The 18,379-nt window shown below is 36.1% G+C and overlaps 1 protein-coding gene across 1 annotated transcript in view; it reads left to right on the top strand.

Moving 5' to 3' along the window:
- Window positions 1-18,379, top strand: part of LOC124720426 (zinc finger protein 596-like) — a 110,084-nt gene that overhangs the window by 2,561 nt on the left and 89,144 nt on the right. The window contains exons 2-4 of the mRNA XM_047245776.1: window positions 3,599-3,688; window positions 9,126-9,188; window positions 15,389-15,481. Of these exons, the coding sequence (XP_047101732.1) occupies window positions 3,617-3,688; window positions 9,126-9,188; window positions 15,389-15,481 (228 nt within the window). The 5' untranslated portion in view covers window positions 3,599-3,616. The remainder of the gene's footprint in view (window positions 1-3,598; window positions 3,689-9,125; window positions 9,189-15,388; window positions 15,482-18,379) is intronic.

Raw genomic sequence — 18,379 nt, 5'->3', positions numbered from 1 at the left:
TGTGATTGGATTGAAATTGGTACACCATCTCCACCCACGGTCATTTTTGGTTTTAAGCTCCTAGTCAACCCTAATTACTCCTGTTCATCTCTTGAAGGAATGTTCGTGCTACAGGCAACATTTGGAGCCTTTATTATTTTCCTTTTTGAGAATTTTAAGTTTAGTGAATGTGGTACATTAAAAAAATAGTTATTAATGTAGTTTGCCGTTTCCTTCTTTTCTGTATTATAATTGTCAGTGTGTGTTTTATTTCTTCCTCTTCTCAAATGATACTAGTTTCATTTATTACACTTTCTCAAACAGTATGGCGAAACCATAAGCACAAGAACATTATAATTAGATAAACCAAGGTCTAAAAAGTATGCGTTGTCTATGAGAGTCTGTACTGAGTGTTATTAGAGTAGGACCTATAATATGGGATAACATATTAAAACACTGTAAAATGTTCAGAAATGATATTTAACTGTGTCATTTCACATAATTGTCTTAAAAGCCCCACAAAGAAGCACAGTCACTTTTTCAAGGTACCCAATGTTTAAGCATCATGTCTAGTTTTGAAATAAATTTCTCAAAATCTCCACAAGGTGACCTATACACAGTCATTACCAGTTTCCCTTTTCTCACCATACAACTCAATAGCACCTGTTTCAAAATGCTTTTCTACAATTAACTTTCAAATATCATTTCTTTTGAATTTTACCCGTTTTTCATATAAATGCAGATACCACCATTTTTGGCATTTTCCCTACAGTAAAAGCTAGCTAGTCTAAAAGAATGTATATTGAAACAATGGAAACTCCAGATAGGAATATCAACAGTTTGAGAAGAATATTGATTGCTACTTACTATAAAGATGACACACAAAGTTGCAGACAAGCACAATTAGGGCACTTACAAATTTTCTTTTGGCCACAGCCTTTGTCAGAAAAAGAAAAACACACACGCCTTCATTCACACAAACAGGAATACCTCACGCACATGTGACCACCATCTCTGGCGGCTCAGACCAGAATGCTGTTTAACTGATATTCCCTACACCAATTCTCTGAAAGACACAAACAATGTCTGAAACTCATCTAAGACAACCTCTAGTTAAAGGTAGTCATTCCTTAGAGACTGAATATGTAGATTCATAACTTGGAAAGAATTTGGGGGAAGTCTAAATTTAGTTGCGCCTACAATTTGTTTTATCAAGTTGGTTGTAGAGGTATTGATTGTTTCTACATTTGTTGAAAGTACTATACTGCAACTTTGCCTGTCATGAGGTAGAAAAAATCCTGGTTTGTTCTTGAAAGTCATTTTGGTAAGCTCATTTTTTGTCTTTGGAGTGTTTGTCACTGTAGTTTGCACTGATCTTGGTTTTTCTTTATTCTTGTAACTACATTTGTGCTTGTTGCTGCAGAGATGGGCTGTACTGAATGTGTTATTCCAATGGTCCGTAAAGCTGTTGGAGTCCACAGTTTGTCTTGGACTAGTCCTTTAGGGCACAGCTTGCAAAATTGGACAATGTGTTGTTTATGTTAGAGAAAGAAAGTTGCCACTCACCATACAACGGAGATGCTGAGTCGCGATAGGCACAACAAAAAGATTTATGCAATTATAGCTTTCGGCCATTAAGGCCTTTTTCAGCAAACACACACACACACACACACACACACACACACACACACACACACACACACACACACACACCACATTCCATCCTGGATTTTGTTACCTTCATTTCTGTACACACTTTAGTGCTTTGTTGACCCTTCTGCTTCCGTTTGTAAATAATAGGATCATCATCTTTTGTCTCAGTAAATTTCCATATGTGTTTTTTTTTTATTTCTGTACAAACATATTATTTTCCCACATTATTCAAATACAACTCATTGTCTGATATAATGCATTCTTTCTAAGCCATCAAGTTTTAAAACAATGTGTTTGGGAAGGTTTTGGTAATTTCTTTCCATTTTTCTGTTCTTGACTTCTGTTTCCTTGTTTACTCTTAGATGTGGAATTGATCTTTCCTGAATGGTATGCTTGGTAACACTATGTTTACATTTCTTAAAATATTTAGGGCGTTTCTAGCATACCTGATAGCTTTTTGGTTGTTGTTTTAGTAGACATCACTTGCTCCAGCAAACATTAAAACAATGTCTTGGTTGGTTTGTGGCCCTGCTACTTTTTTTTTTTTTTTGGTCCTGTAGACTTCATTCATTGGAGCATCTTGCTTAACTAAACGTTTTATATTAGGTTGTACTTCTTTCAACATTTCTGCCATATTTCATCCAAGACTGTCAGAAAGAATCAGTATTTTTCTTTGAAATCCAAAGTTTCCATTTGTATCATACTTGTGTTCTGGTCTGTCGCTTATTTTTTAATGATGATGGCCTGTATTTATATTGTTACTACTATCAAGACACTTTGTAACATGCACACTTGCTGCCACTGGTACTTTGGTTTTCTGTTGCATTTGTTGCAAATATTTAGAGTTTTTCCCTTTTTATGCCTATTATTTTTTCTGCTTCATAAACTTGCAAATTGAGGGTTAACAACAATTTGCCAGAATGTGTATATTCCAGTGTAGTTTTGTACAAAGAAAGTGCAACAGCTTTGCAGATTTATGTAAAAAGAAAGTAATTCGTTTAGGAAGGACTATTTTCACTGACAAGAGTCATACATCATCAGAATGTAACAAAACATTCATCATGGATACAAACTTAGGAGGAGCAATTTAAACAAATTAGTTTTGTAAGAGGACTTTATCCCATATTAAAGGTGATAGATAATAAAGAATAAGTTGTAGTGCATTGCAGTATGTGTGTTTTTCTTTAGTGAGCTGGTATAAAATTCAACATGGGAGTATTATCTCTAGCATGAGTAGCTGTACAACTATACCATGTATAGGGAAAGCCATATAAAAGCAACTGTGTCAAAAATGCATATTCACCGTCTAACAAAGAGTGCTTCATAGGCTGCTGAGCACTGCGTATGGGTAGATATGAATATTAGAGTGAACAAACTGCAGACTGACTCCTGTGTTTTGAGATTAAGTACTCCAAATGTTGCAGACATGATTAAGCAGTATAAATTCCACTCTGTTGTTATGTACAGAGGCCGTACTGCAAGAAGAAGAAGAAGAAGAAGAAGAAGAAGAAGATGATGATGACGATTATAACAGTTTTGGTTTATCATACACAATAGTGTTGATGGTAACAAATGGTTTTATGTAGCAAATTAACACTACAATTTTGGTATTAATGTAGAACAAGCAGTATATCTCTCCAGTAGTGCTCACAGTAGTTTACTATCCCTAACTCCAATGACACGAACAATAGCAATCAATATCATCATTTCTTTCCATGTGATAGCTTCTGCAAAACTTTAATTTTCTGTCATTTTGAGATAATAAGTTATGGCTGTTCATAACCTGACAGTTGCATCTCAGTTATTATCATGGACCCTTGTTCTTCAGCTAATGTTGCACTTATGTCTGGTTAGTGGTTCATCTGCTGCAAATAGTACTGGATTGAAAATACTGCCTTTGATTTGTATCTCACAGCAACAGTGGAAATCAAATGTGACTGTTCTTATCTGGTTGCTTGTGTTTCAGGGACTAATAACTGCAGCAATGGACCATCGAATAACTATTTGGATAAAAGAAGAGAGAAAAAATGACATACCAAGTACACCAGGCTCCATGGTAGGTGATTTCTTACCATTGTTTCATTAATTTCTGTGTACAGTATGCTGTGCAAATAAAGAGAATTCATGTCACATTTCTGGTAGCATGATTAATTCATTGTAATAAAAAATTGTGGCTTTCTGAGGTTATGTGCAGCATTTCACAACATTGTCCAGAGATTGCAATGTGTCTTAATATTCTCAAATTGTGGAGGGGGGAGTTTAACTTTAGTTTTTGTAATTTGTAGAAATTCTTAATGTGCTGTTCATGGGCACTGATGATATGTTTGCATAAAATTAAGGTATGCTGTTGAAATAGTTGACGCATGATCTGCAAGAAGTCGGTTCAAATGGGCACAGTATGTCAGCTGATGACCTTGATGCCATCATCAGGTGAGCTGATGAACTGTTTGTTGGCACATGTATAATAGCACGGGCACTTACTGGAATGTTGTGCTCATTGGACACTGATATATGGCCATTTATCCATGATCTATTTTTTTCATGATTTATGCTGACAGAAGTTGAAGATTAGTTATTATGCTTTTGTATGCTTATTTTAAATGAAAACTTCGATATGCAGTTTAAGTATGAATATGATGATATACTAAATATTAGGGATTTAATTGAATTTAAAAATAAAATAGGAGCAGGAAGTTGATTATTACATTGTATATATCAGATTAACTGCATTGTTCACTACCACTATGGCAACTCAGAGCCAGTCACCTTCCAACCTAACCTAGACATTGGCTGCGCTACAGACCAATTTTATGAATTTAAAAGTAATATTAATGCACATTCATTGGCAGTATGTTTGCAAAAAAATAGATTTATTCTGATCTAATACACTTGCTTTAAGTGTTAACTTTAATGTGTAAACTATGAATGAAGATAACTTTATGATGCCATTAGCAATGTAATTTAAAAATAAAGCAGGGAGTGTTCATGTTGATGACACTATGTCATTATCCTAAGCTATTGATACAAATTTAGGCCCTACTACAGGCAGAGGTACCTTTCTCTATATTAAAACAGCAAATCTCCCATATTACAATCTTTAAATTCATCAACTGAGTAAAATGCTTTACCTTTGAGCCATTGACCCAATGTTGTCTTAAATTTACTTTTAGATACTGTTTGTACAATTTTAGGGAGCATATTAAACAGTTAGAGGCCTACATATTTATAACTATTATGTATCTTAGACAATAGAGTATGGCAGATCAATTGTGTGGTTTCGTCTTGTATTGTGGGTGTGGACAGATGACCTAAGGGGATATTGAGCTATGTTTTCTTTTACGTGTAGTAAGCAATAATAGATATACAAACAAGGAACTGTCATGATGTTAAGTTTTTTGAAATGTTCCCTGCATGTATCCCTAGGAGATAAACCCACTATACATCGAAGAGCTTTTTTTTTTTGCCATCTGAAAATTGATATTGAATTGGAAGAATTTCCCCAGAGCAGAATACCATATGACAGATGGGGGTGGATATAAGCAAAATATAAATGCAGCAGTAAGTTTTGGCTGACATTACTCCTAAGCTTATAAAGTAGGAACATAGCTCGTGCAAGTTTAGAACAGACGTATGTGATATGTTTATCCCAGCTAAGTTTCTGGTCAATCATCATTCCTAGCAGTTTAACGGACTTATTTTCCTTATTTGATACCTTTAAATTAAAGAATAATTCCTCAGTTTTTGTTTCATTTATGAATAGGGAGTTTGCACTAAACCAATGAACCGATTTTTCAAATATTATATATTTTTTTTTTCTCATACAGATTCAAGAGTCTGTCCTGAATTGATAAAAGTTGTATCATCTGCATAGAGGACTGTTTTACAGGGTAAATACTGTGGCATATCGTTAACATACACTACAAACAGGAAGGGCCCAAATATGGAGCCCTGTGGCACACCTCCTTTTATTGTTTGTGGGTTTGACAGCTGCCCATTTACACTAACAAATTGTACTCTGTTGCTTAAGTAGGATTCTAATAATTTCAGGGTGTCCTCTCCCATGTCGTAGTGTCTTAATTTCTTGATCAAAGTACTATGAGATAGTGTCAAATGCTTTACTCAGGTCTAGGAGAGTAGCACAGGAGATTGAATTATTTTCAAAGCCATCATATATATCACTAACAATATTTTCAACTGCTTTAACTGTGGATAGTTTAGACCTGAATCCATACTGTGAGTTACTTAACAAATTATTCCTCTCAAAATAGAGATTCATTTGTTGGTGAACACAGTCTTCGATTATTTTAGATATTATTGGGGTTAATGAGATAGGGCGATAGTTACTTGGATTTGATTTATCTCCTTTCTTAAATATGGGAATAGTTACTGCTATTTTCAAACAGCCGGGGAAAATCCCTTGCTGTAGTATACGGTTAATGAGAGCGGTTAGAGGGGGCAGAAGATCACTTGATATCTTCTTTATGACAAAGTTTGACAGACCATAGAAGTCCTCTGCTCTGGAACTACTTAGTTTGCCTATTGCTTTGCTAACATCATTTTCAGTTACTGTTGCCCAGCAGAATTTATGGACTACATACTTATTTGAACCTAAAAGAGTTTTAACATCAAGCATGGCATTGATTGAGGGGAGACAAATCTTGTTGTAAACTGAAGTTAACAAAGTGTGAGTTTAAGATATCTGGGGCTATGGATATAGCTAGTTGAGTTGTTGGTCTATTTATTTCATTTTTAATTACTTCCCAGGCAGCTTTACAGCTGTTTCTGGATTGAAGAATATAGTTATCATTCGCCCTACGTTTTGCCACTCTTATTTCAGATCTATAAATTTTTCTTATTCTAATGTACATCTCTTTGTACTCGTTGCTGTTATGAGATCTGTCCTTGAACATAAGAAGCATAATCCTGATGCTGTTGAGGTATGGTGTAAACCAATTATTTAGTCTCTGTGGTTTATGAGCTTGGTTATTATTCTGTCCTTTTACTAATCTGGGACAACACTCATCAAATATTCTTGCAATTTCCTCTATAAATAATTTGCTTGTGTTATTCACACACATATCTTTGTATAAGATGTCATTCCAGTTAACTGACCTTAATCTAGTTCTAAACTCTCTTATGTTGCATTCATTCATAGGTCTAACAGTTTTGTGTTGTTCATCTGGAATGCTGACTGGAACTGTAATCCATAGGCAATCATGGTCAGCTAGGCCTAACTTGACTACTCCAATTTCAACATTATTTTCATGGATATTACTTATTATATTGTCTAAGCATGCATTATAACTTGTAGGCTTATCATTTAGACAATAGCAATCAAAAGCTCTTAGGCTATCCAATAATTCCAATATGATATGACTCTGTACCCTGATATCCATATTAATATCACCAAAAATTAGGATTCTTTGGTATTTATATTTAGGCGTAGTTAGTAAGACTAACAGTTTTTTAAATTTACCATAAATTCATATTCACTAGAAGATGGTGTGTGATATACAGATGCAACAATATTATTATGTTTAGGTATATGTACAACTGCAGCCTCAAAGATGGTGTCTATACACAGGTCTGTGACATCAATAGTAAAGTATTGTAGATTTAGTCCATTCTTAATATATATTATATATTATGGTTCTAGTGAACAATGCGAGCTATCAGTTCATTTTTTAAAGTGTATCATACATAGGTGGCATCTTGGATATTGTTTTTGTGTGTTCCAGTTGTAGATTGCAGTTGTTTTAGTTTGCGATTTAGTTGTAAGTGGCATATTAGGTTATATTTTTGCTACACTTGCAATTCATTTTAAGGTAAAGATGTTTTGGATAGAGTTGTATTCTACACCTATATTGTTTCTTTAATGATGTGGAGACAGGGTTGTAGCATAGCCAGTGGTTCAATTGGAAGGTCATAGGTTGATTGTGAGTTGAGAAAGCAAAATAATTGTCATAATAGTCTTTTTTCCATTGTTACAAATATATCATTAAATGAAACCCAACTTTTCTGCTGTAGTCTGGTATTCTCAAGATTTTTATTTATTTAGTTAGTTTTGTCTGAAGGTAGTAATAACAAGATAAGTGTCATTAAAACCATTTCCCCATATATTCCCACTAGTTTCAGTTTCTATTTTTCTGTTGTTGACATCATCCATGGGTCATTTCTTAAGGCTTATATCTCTACCATGTTGTCATGTCATCAGTCTGCCAGTGCAGAGTCATGTATATTTATCTCATAGTTCCTTTGAAAGATGTTTGAAGAGACATTTATTGCAGTTACTGGTTTGAGAAGGAAGTTTCATATAATAATAATTTCTGTATTAGTACTTTGATCTGAATTGTAAAGTAGGCTTCAGTAAGAACAAAGCAGGAAATTTTGATTTCGGACAAATGGCATTTAGTAGACATACAATACTGTGTACATGCAATCTGATAAACTGCTGTGTGTATATTTGTGACAGTAACAGAGTTGTGGCAAAACTAAGAGGTTACAGACTGAAATACTGATTCTTGTAACTACATCTTACATAGGCATCTTTTCATCACAATAAATGTTTGTAAAGTTGCAAGGCTTTTACAGAAGAATTAAGCAATTTTTGGTGTAAATAATGTAACTTGAAATGTGATTGAAACTTTGCCACACTGTACAATACCTGTTACTTCCTATGCCTCACTAATCTTGAAAGTTTCTCTGGAAGCAGTGACAATGCAAATGTAAGAACTTGCCTGAGAAAACTGCAGTGTAAAAATAGCTTCAGCAGAGTACTTATATGCAATGACAATATTGCAGAATTCGTATGGATCGAGTCAAGCTAGACTCCACATTCAGTGTAAGCCTAGACTAAGAACAACAGGACAGAGATGAGCATAGTGCAGATTTCAGTCTTTGCATTTTGAATATATCACATATTATCATTTACTTGATTTGAGGATTATCTTGCTCATATTCAGGACATTCATTTTTTGAATGGTATCTACCATTGGTCTGACAATGAGAACAGCTGGAATAGTTTGTGATATATAACACCTATCTTTTCTATATTAATCTTCTCATACTACTCTTCTTTGAAATAACCACAGAAATGAAAATTACATACATTTATCTTTTGCACTACTTCTGTTGTACAAAAGTACATGGTTTATTAGTAGCTCAAAATTGTGTAAAAGTTACATGGGTGTTCCATCACTACATGAGAAATTATATGCAGAATGGTTCTGTATTGGCACATATGTATAAAATAATGTTATCAGTCACATAATTTTATTTTCAGTGTAATTGAAATAAATCTTATTGACTTTGTGTGACCCCCAATTATTCTCTCACAAAAGAAAACTGAAAACAGGCAATAAAATGATAATTGTTAAATTATGTGGTGTCATTTATTCTTGACAAAGTGCTTTATAGCTGGAAACTTGTGAAACTTGGAAACAGTATGTGAAGATTAAATATATCCACTATACTTTGTGTTACTTTTACCGCAGGTCGGGGTATACCCCTCCAGTGTGAAAATAAAGGAAGAATTGCAAGATTATGTGAATGAAGAGGTAATTTTAAAATTTAGATGACTGAGTAGAATTAAGCACTGCTGTATTACTTCACAGCTGTGGTGAATACAGTAGAAGTAGGTGATACAGCTGTTTATTAGCATCTAAGTTTTTTCTGTAGTACTTCCAATAATGACACCCATAGTACAATAATATGCCCTCTAGAGCCAAGTATTGAAAGAATCAAAATATAGCATTTTTTCAGCATTGCAGTGTATGGTTTGAAGTATTATCTTCCAGAAGGCACAGTAGTTTGAACATAGTTTATTTGCATATTTGTGAAGACAAATAAGAACTCTGCCATGCCGTGGATTTGAACCACAATTCCACACTTTTTTGGCCAATTGCCTTCATGAGTAGACTATCTACAGATTCCACTTTGACTGAATCAAATTGTCATTCTTACAATAGGTGCACTTAGGGGAGAGAACAAGACAGAGAACTCATTATACTTTTTGGAAATGACATAGAACAGATGCAAGACACAACAGTAACTTCATAAACACTGATTTACATGAGCCATTTTGGATTTGAGATCTTTAGACTCACTTCTTTGAGGTGGGGGCAGCAGAAGACTTGCTTCTACTGTACAGAAGAGGAACGTGAAACTTAGCAAGTTGGAATAATTCCATTTGCTAAACTCTACTCCTCAGATAACTTTTTTAATTCCTTTTTTATATTATGCTGATAGTAGATGCAGAACATTTACATAAAGACCAAAATTATTATTTAGGCGATATTCCAGTAAAATTATTTATTCTTCAGTTTATTTGAGTTCTGCTAATGCCAATGGTGTAGTTAATGATTCACTGTATATGTTCTTTTAAGATAAATCTGTAATTTACTTTATTCAGAAGCCATATGGTCGGAAACATATCGTGAGATAACAATTGTTTATTTCCAGAGTGACATAAATTATTTTAAGGCCCTCATTTCACTCTTTCAGCAAACATTTTATTATTTGTGAAAAGTCATAAACTAAAAAGTTATTCGTAATTAAAGTTTCCACCACCCAGAAAATAATATTATTACCTGGACGTTTCAGTATGTTTATAATATCATGACTGTAGTTATAATTTTCTTGCTCTAATTTTTCTGAACTGGAAAATAGCTTTGGTTATCGAAGTAATTTGACAATTTAGAAAGGAAGAAAACTACTAGCCTGTGAAATTTACAAGAGGCTCAGTAAATCCCCATGGCAGTGTGCGTGGTATGAATAAAATAATACACCCAAGTTTGTTTATTTCCCAATCGTCTATCACAGAGATAAATCTAATTATTACCTGCTTCCTCATAATGTCATTGCCACTAATTTTGTTCGCTTTATATAGCAATAGGGATTTAGCTCCTAGTAATTGTTACAGTAACTTCACCATGGCAGAGTCATGATTAGCTATTTTCATCTTAATGTTTCAATGTAAAACTTCATAGAGTGCATTCATTCATTCCACATTTCAATGTCAAAGTCACTAATATGAGCAGATTTGTTACAGTAACTCAGTGTGATTATTTCATGAACTTGTTTGAAAAATCTGTGTCATGATATTGTGGAAGTGACATGTACAGAGGTGACACCCTCTGTGTCCATGAAGTGTGTTTGCTCTCTGTCCAGCAGTGCATGCAGTGTCATCACTCGCACCAAGTGGTAAACTACCAGAGGCCTATCACTGTGCTCTTCATCAACGCTCCCACTGATTGCTAAGAGCATATCCTGTGTCTATTGAAGTAGTTTTCACATAGTCTAATTTCAACTGCTTCCTTGATCAAATAGTGCCAATAGTTTCATGCATGATCAAGGATTCTCATTCGTTCAAACAAAATCTTGTGTTCTTTTAATAGATTTTGTGAGATTCTGTGTTTAGAGTGAGGCTCACACTCAACACAGCAATCAGCAACAGTACACTTAGACTGGCCCAAATAACTTTTAAAACACTCACAAGGAATATTATAAATTCCTATGACTCTCAGGCAAAATTATCTTTAATGACTCTCAAAATTTCTTTAATTTTACTTTGTGACTGGGGTACTGGTTTATTCCTTGCCTCTTTAGGACACTATGTATTATACTAGTTGTTTCACAACAGAATGAAAGCTGAACCATGTGGTGGTCTGGCTTAGTTGAATGGTGTCATGTCTTGGTTTCCCCAACAGTATTGATTAATATTAGGGACAGAATACCTTTTCCTTTTTTACACTATCATTAGATGTGTAATCTTGGAAGTAAGGTGGTTCTTGTTCAGAATAGTCCTGGTCCTGTGTATTCAGGTGTTCAGAATAGCTCTCTTCGAGCAGTATGGTGAAAGCTATGCCTGTTTGGATAAAAGTCGATGTACATCAATTTGCTGTGCACGGAATGACAGTCATCCCTCTGATTTACATTCGAACAACACATCTATAAAGGGCAACTTCCTATCCTCCTCCACAGAGTCCTGGGTTCGATTCCCAGCTGGGTCAGTGATTTTTCTCTGTCTGGGGACTGGTTTGTGTTGGCTTCATCATTTCTTCTTCTTCTTTTGAGAAAGTGACAGGACTGGAAATGGAAAAGATTGGGAATTTGTATGGGTGCAGATAACCACACAGCTGAGTCCACTACAAACCAGATATCATCATCCACATGCATTGTAAATTCGTGTGGTTGATGAAGTGCTGCAGTGCCTCACTGCCATTCGGCCAGATTGAAAAGTATTGTCAACATATTACCCGAAGAAGCAGGATGGACATTAGGGAGCAGTGATCAATACTCATTCTTCAGAACACACCATGAAGAAGATAACTATGGTTGGTGACACTGGCGAACTCATGGTTGCTCCATCAGCCATTTCATAATAATTTCCACTGTAGAAAATATAAGTGGTCATCAAGGTATACCAAAATAACTTTAAAATTTAGAAGAGAAATGAGTGGCCAGTAGTTTTATTGTATCTTACATTGGTACTTTGTAGGAAGGGAGACCGTGTCGAGGCTGATTGTGACTTGACTTAGAGCTGTGTTCATCCGCTGTATGGTTCAGCAAACATCTATGAGGAGTTCTTAATGTGATGTTCACAGTTGCCAACTACAGGTCTCAACAATTTAGTGAATTATTTTGTCGGTTTATATGAGGTCTGTCTAAAAAGTATCTGACCTTTTACTTTCCCACACAAAATAGACGATAGCATGGAATCTCTGTACACAGTAAAGGAAGAGACCTTTATGCACATGCGTGAATTTTGTCCCCTCCTTCCAGCACACCAGTCGCTGCCTGTTGGTTGCTAAGTGAGGTGCTACACAATGTGTTTGTCAGATTACTAATTCTCTCAAGATGACTGAACGTGTTGAGCAAAGATACTGCATCAAATTTTGTCAAAAGCTTAGTGTGGTCAATAATCAACTGACTCCTTCCATTCAACATAATCATCTGACTTAATGAGCACCTGTTTATCTGGTGACTCAGATACAGTGGTTACTGCAGTAGTTGGTGGACCACCGCCCTTATCGTAAGTCTATGTGCAAAAGCAGAAGTCCTTTGTTCACCAATGGCATGTCCCAGAGCAAATAAATATGGATGCAACAGTTGCTCCCCGTCACTATTAGTGGGTCCCAGGAAATTCATGCAATCAAATCTTATGCAGGTTGCAGCCCACAGCATCAATGGTGTCACTGCCCTGTTCATGGCATCACCTGTTTTGCCTGCTGCAAACTGGGGTATCTAGCAAGTGTCTGCCTCAGCTAGCAGATGGCAACAGCCATCAGTGAATTGCTCATTATTTCACTTGGGGCCACTAGTGTCAGCACATGGGATGCAGAAGCTCATGTTGCAGCTAGAAATTAATAGAGTAAATGCAGGTTTCCAGTTGGATACAAACACTGCCATTTCTATAACATGGATATGTACTGATTCATCAGCTCCCCACAGCTGTACTCTCCTCTGGCAAAAAGGTCAGTTGATACCATTATGAGGTCAGATCACAGTCAAACACAGGCTATATGGTCTACCAAAAATACACAAAGATGGCGACCATGGACACTTTGTTAGAGCTATTGGCTCTCCAATGTACGAGACCTGTCTAAAAAGTATCTGACCTTTGGCCAGAAAAAAATATTTCGAATACCTGATGAGGTTGGGACCCTAATCCTCTTCAAAGTAGGCCCCTTGTGCTTGCACACACTTAGCCCACCGATACTTCCACTGCTGGAAACACCCTCTGGAAGTTGTCTTTTGGAATGGTGTTAAGCTTCATCATCGTGTTCCGCATTATCTCATCTCTACTTTCAAAACAGGATCCTTTCAGTGGCATCTTCAATTTTGGAAACAACCAGAAGTGACATGGAGCCGTGTCTAGAGAGTAGGGAGGCTGGTGAATGGCTGTGATTCCATGCTTGGCCAAGAAATTTTGGATCAAGTGGGATGAATGTGTGGGGGCATTATCGTGATGCAGTTGCCAGTTTTTCACTGTCCACATGTCTGGTCTTTTGTGTGGAGCTACTACATCATGGAGTTGCTGGAAACCATCTTGATAGTACTCCTTCGGCACTGTTTGTCCTTCCAGTGTGTATTTGTGATACATAATTTCACGGACAGCAAAGAAGACAGTTAGCATCACCTTGATTTTGCTTCACACCTGCCGCACTTTCTTCAGCCTTGGAGACTCGGGATGCTTCCATTGTGACAACTGACTTTTGGTTTCTGGGTCGGACCTGTACACCTATGACTCACCTCCAGTTATCATGGTGTTCAGAAACCCAGGATCAGTGTTGGTGGTGTCCAGAAGGTCCTGTGCAACGTCAAAATGAAGGTATTTTTGTTCTGGTGACAACAACTTGGGCACGAATTTCGCAGCCACTCGGTGCATGTTCAAATCATCACGCAAAATTGCATGTGCTGAATCTTTACTCACTCCAACCTGTTGGACAATCTCCCACATGGTCAAACAATGGCCTGCCATCACCAAATGTTGTACTCTCTCAACAACAGCTGCACTCCAAGTAGTTTAGGGCCTGCCAGAATGCTGGTCACTCTCCACTGATGTGCGGCCATTTTTGAATTGGTTGAACCACTCCTTAATTTGTGTTACACCCATCGCATCGCATTCTGGTTACAACTAAGTGGGTACGATGATGAAAGTAACAGCCAGCAAACCACAAACATCTGAAAGGCTCTATTACTGGAGACTGAAATTGGATGGTTTTTTGCAACACTTTTTGCAGTTTATTAGTAGAAGACAGTAAGCATCCACTCTGGTTTTCTTGGACCTTAGACATAACTTACAATGAATGAAAGACAGACATAAAACTCCTAACTCTTGTTTCCCTCATTGAAGCAGACAAATGATGGAGTGGAAGGTTATGAAGCTGCAACTGTACACACTTAGTTTTGCAGCTCTTGTAACAGGAATTTCTGCTGTTGCAATTGGAATTCCTCTAGCTGTTCTTACTGACCAATTGCTGCTTGTGAAATTCTTAGTGCTTTTCTTGCCATTGCTGTTGTAGCCACTACTACCACTCCACAACTGTAGAAACTCAAGATCTATACTTCACTGAATAGATGCACAGTGAAATAGTTCTCATTGCCACTTTTCTGTCCTACTATGCATAGGTTGAACACAATTTATGGTCACTTGGAATGGCAGTGACACAGAGATCGGTGGAGCAATAAGAGGTTCTGGTAATTTAAGAAGATGGAATTCATGAAGTGAACAGATAGCCCGAAGCAAAGTCCAAAGCATAGCAAAATGATCAAAAGCATACTCAGAACAGTCTGGAGAGCAATCTGAATAAAAAATTACAAATGAACTTAACAAACTAAAAAATTTCTAAAAATGGTGCATTTGTAAGGCATCAAGTAGTTTAAGTAGAGTGCGAGCCCTTGAAAGCGAAATATTCTAAGTACTTGTCTGGCTCACAATTTTAAGCTCTCAGTAAATTTGAAATCAGTGCACACACTGCTGCAGAGTGAAAATTCATTCTATTTTTAAGATCCTTTTTTGAGCCCTGTTATTCTTTATGTGAGGTGTGTTTGAAATCATAAACATTCACCCTCTTGTCATCCCCACATGTCGTAGTGATGTAGTAGTTACAGGTGTGTGTGTGTGTGTGTGTGTGTGTGTGTGTGTGTGTGTGTGTGTGAGTGTGTGTGTGAGAGAGAGAGAGAGAGAGAGAGAGAGAGAGAGAGAGAGAGAGAGAGAGAGAGCTTTAAATGAGTAATATTTTTCTTTTTTCAGTTACTTCAAGATCCATTGAAAATCGTAGAGACTTGTTTCGATGGAAAGGAAGATGGAGGAATGGAACTGAATGCGAGTCCACCCGAGCGTAATGTAAGTTTTCATGTCAGTATTCTATGCTTCAGGTATGATAAGACAGTCGTGAAATGTAATGGGCGCTTACACTTAAATTATCATAGATGGTGTGGCATTTTAAACTATGATAGCATATTATTTCTGCACAAGTTCAGTGACTGTGGTTATCTTTCTGTACTTTGTGTAAGCTGTTATAGATGCTATTTGAGTAACACTCCTGACAAGTCTGTCAATGTTTTCCATGACCATTCTTATAATAATCTGCTTCGTTTGGAATGTATGAAATGAAATGAATGTCTTAAATTCATACTTATTACAGTGTGTAGCTTTATTATGTTGTGGCAGTTCCTTCTGCTTTTATTTCTTCATTTGTTGATTGTCCTTGGTGTCGATGTAATGCGTCACTACACTGGCTAAAAAATGGGCTGTGGATTCTGACACTAACTACTGTAAATTATGTAGCCGAGACTTGCACAGTTGTGTTTTGCAGTACTTTGATTTCACTGTTCTTAACCCCCCCTCCCCCCCCCCCAATAATACACAGTTATATATGTATGACCAGTGCACTGTCATTTAAACTTTCTATAAGCTTCATTAACAGTTTGCTGGTGAAACTTAACATACTGCTACAATAGTTTCTTGTTGAACATCTACAAGCAGTAAAACCGAACCACAAAGTTCAGTTCTCGAAGAATAAATGGGTACCTATGGAAACAATCACTGTCATTGTCTTTACACATGGCCTAATTGTTTAACACTTATTTCACAGTTAATTTGAAGCATTGTTGTTCTAACCAACACAGGTTACTCGTCTGAAACTCGGCCGTGGACTGACTGTCTCATGAGCAAAAATCAGGACCTTGTATATCATCGCAATAATAGATTCTGAAATGACACATTGTTTAAAGCTAAATTTTGAGAAAATACAATTAAAACTTAACTCATTCGATTAACTGAATGCATTGAAAAATTGGTTCTTTTTAACAGTTTCTTCTACTAAAAGAGTTAGGCCAAATTATTTGTGTAAATCATGAAATTAACAAATATAGTTATGCAAACAATGCTTTTGACAAAACTGTTAATTACTTTGGAATTAATTAAGGGCTGGCTTTGCTAACATGTTTCCGACCAGAGCCAAATAGATACTTTAAGAATACTAGCATTCCGTCTTCTAAATATTTACAATTATTACAGGATTTATATTTGTTTATATGCCAACAATAGAATTTGAGTTATGAAACAATTACTGATTGTGCCTTATAATAAAAGATGCTAACTAGTAATAGTCAAAATAAATTAGAAAATCAATTACATACATAAAACTAAGCACGAAATTAGATCTGGTTTATATTCTTTAAGGGAACCATACCCTGCCTATCTAACCCATGTTAATTTAGGCAAGTATTTGACCCATTTCTGAAAAAAACTATTTGATGCAGGACCTTAATACTTTCACTGTATGTTGCATGATGCTAATAGTCAACTGTACTAAAATCTACTTTATCCATTTTATAGTTTTTAAGAAATACTTTTTTAAATTTATTAACAAAAAAATTAAGTTTTTTCTGCAGAAAATATTTTTTGTGAACTTCCTAATGGGGGAATATTAATGAATGTAGAATAAGAGGTGGCTTTTTAAGTTATGCAGAGTCTCTGAAAATTTCATTCATTTATCTATGATAGTTTCCGATATAATGGGGCATATGTACTGAAAATTTCAGTTTGCAGGAAATTGACTTTAAAGAAAATTTGTTCGATATTTGTTACTTACAGTTAATTAAAACTGTCCTGCTCTGCCTCTAGCAGGTCTTCCAGCTTCTTTTTTCACCTTCCTGGATGTTTGTCTTGCAGTCTTGGCCATATTAGATGCAGACCTGTCTGCATCGGCTATCCTCATTTTATCGCAATGTTGCAGCTCAGTTATATTTTCACCATGATTAATTCCCAGCTTTTTCAGTACCCAACACTTTCCAATATTACCACAATTGAATGTAATAACAGCATCATGAACTTCCTAGTTTCATTGTAGGTGTGCCTACAAATACAGTTTTAGGAAGGCAGTTCCAAATTATGCTGTTGGAACATCCATTTGGGTTCTGTGTTTGTCCATGCAGACATTTCCTTAGAAGGTCAGGATGAGCCAAGTCTCAAAAAATAGGTTTAATTGCTGTAACAACAGCAGCAGGAAGAGAATGCTGGTGAGAATAAGTTTCTCCAGTTGCCTGAACCCTATTGTATTTGCACCATGAATTTTCTCCTGATGGACACAATCCATTACATAGCTTATTATCAGTAGAGAACTTATGGAAGAATATGGCCCAAACATCTCTCTTCATTGCTTCCAGATTTTCTTTATTTCTCGTAATTGCGTGCCTGTAGTATACCGGCAAGTTTTCTATTTCAGTTTTAGTTAACCGACCCCGTCCGGTCAACAATTTTCCATCTTCTAATTTTTTTCCTCTCATATCAACAGTTAGTTTTCTCAGCCTTGTTCCCAAGCATTTTGAACATGGCCTACACATTCTGTTTTGCTAATAATGGCATCTCCATATGGATTAGAGTTCACCACATTTTTGTATGCCTTACTGTCACCATCTCCCAATTATTTGGTGTACCATATGCCTCTTGTTTCTATGGAGCGATGAAATATTTGTTGTACTCCATGAACTTCCATACCACCACTTGTTCCTCTAACATTAGCCACAGAGCTGTGTTCTTTATGTTCATTGACTACTATACATTATTTGCAATATTTATCTAACAATTTACTGGTGTCTACACTCGTGGCAATCACTACTCCATTCAGAGAAGTATGTCCTCTTTTCTGCAAACTTCCATTAAATGCAACTGCAATATCTAAACATCCATAATTTTCTTCCGCTGCTTCCCTAGCAACCAGTTTCATGCTTTCCTCAC

This window comes from Schistocerca piceifrons, chromosome 11, assembly GCF_021461385.2.
Source record: "Schistocerca piceifrons isolate TAMUIC-IGC-003096 chromosome 11, iqSchPice1.1, whole genome shotgun sequence".
NCBI lineage: Eukaryota > Metazoa > Arthropoda > Insecta > Orthoptera > Acrididae > Schistocerca > Schistocerca piceifrons.
This window is presented reverse-complemented; position numbering and strand designations above follow the sequence as displayed.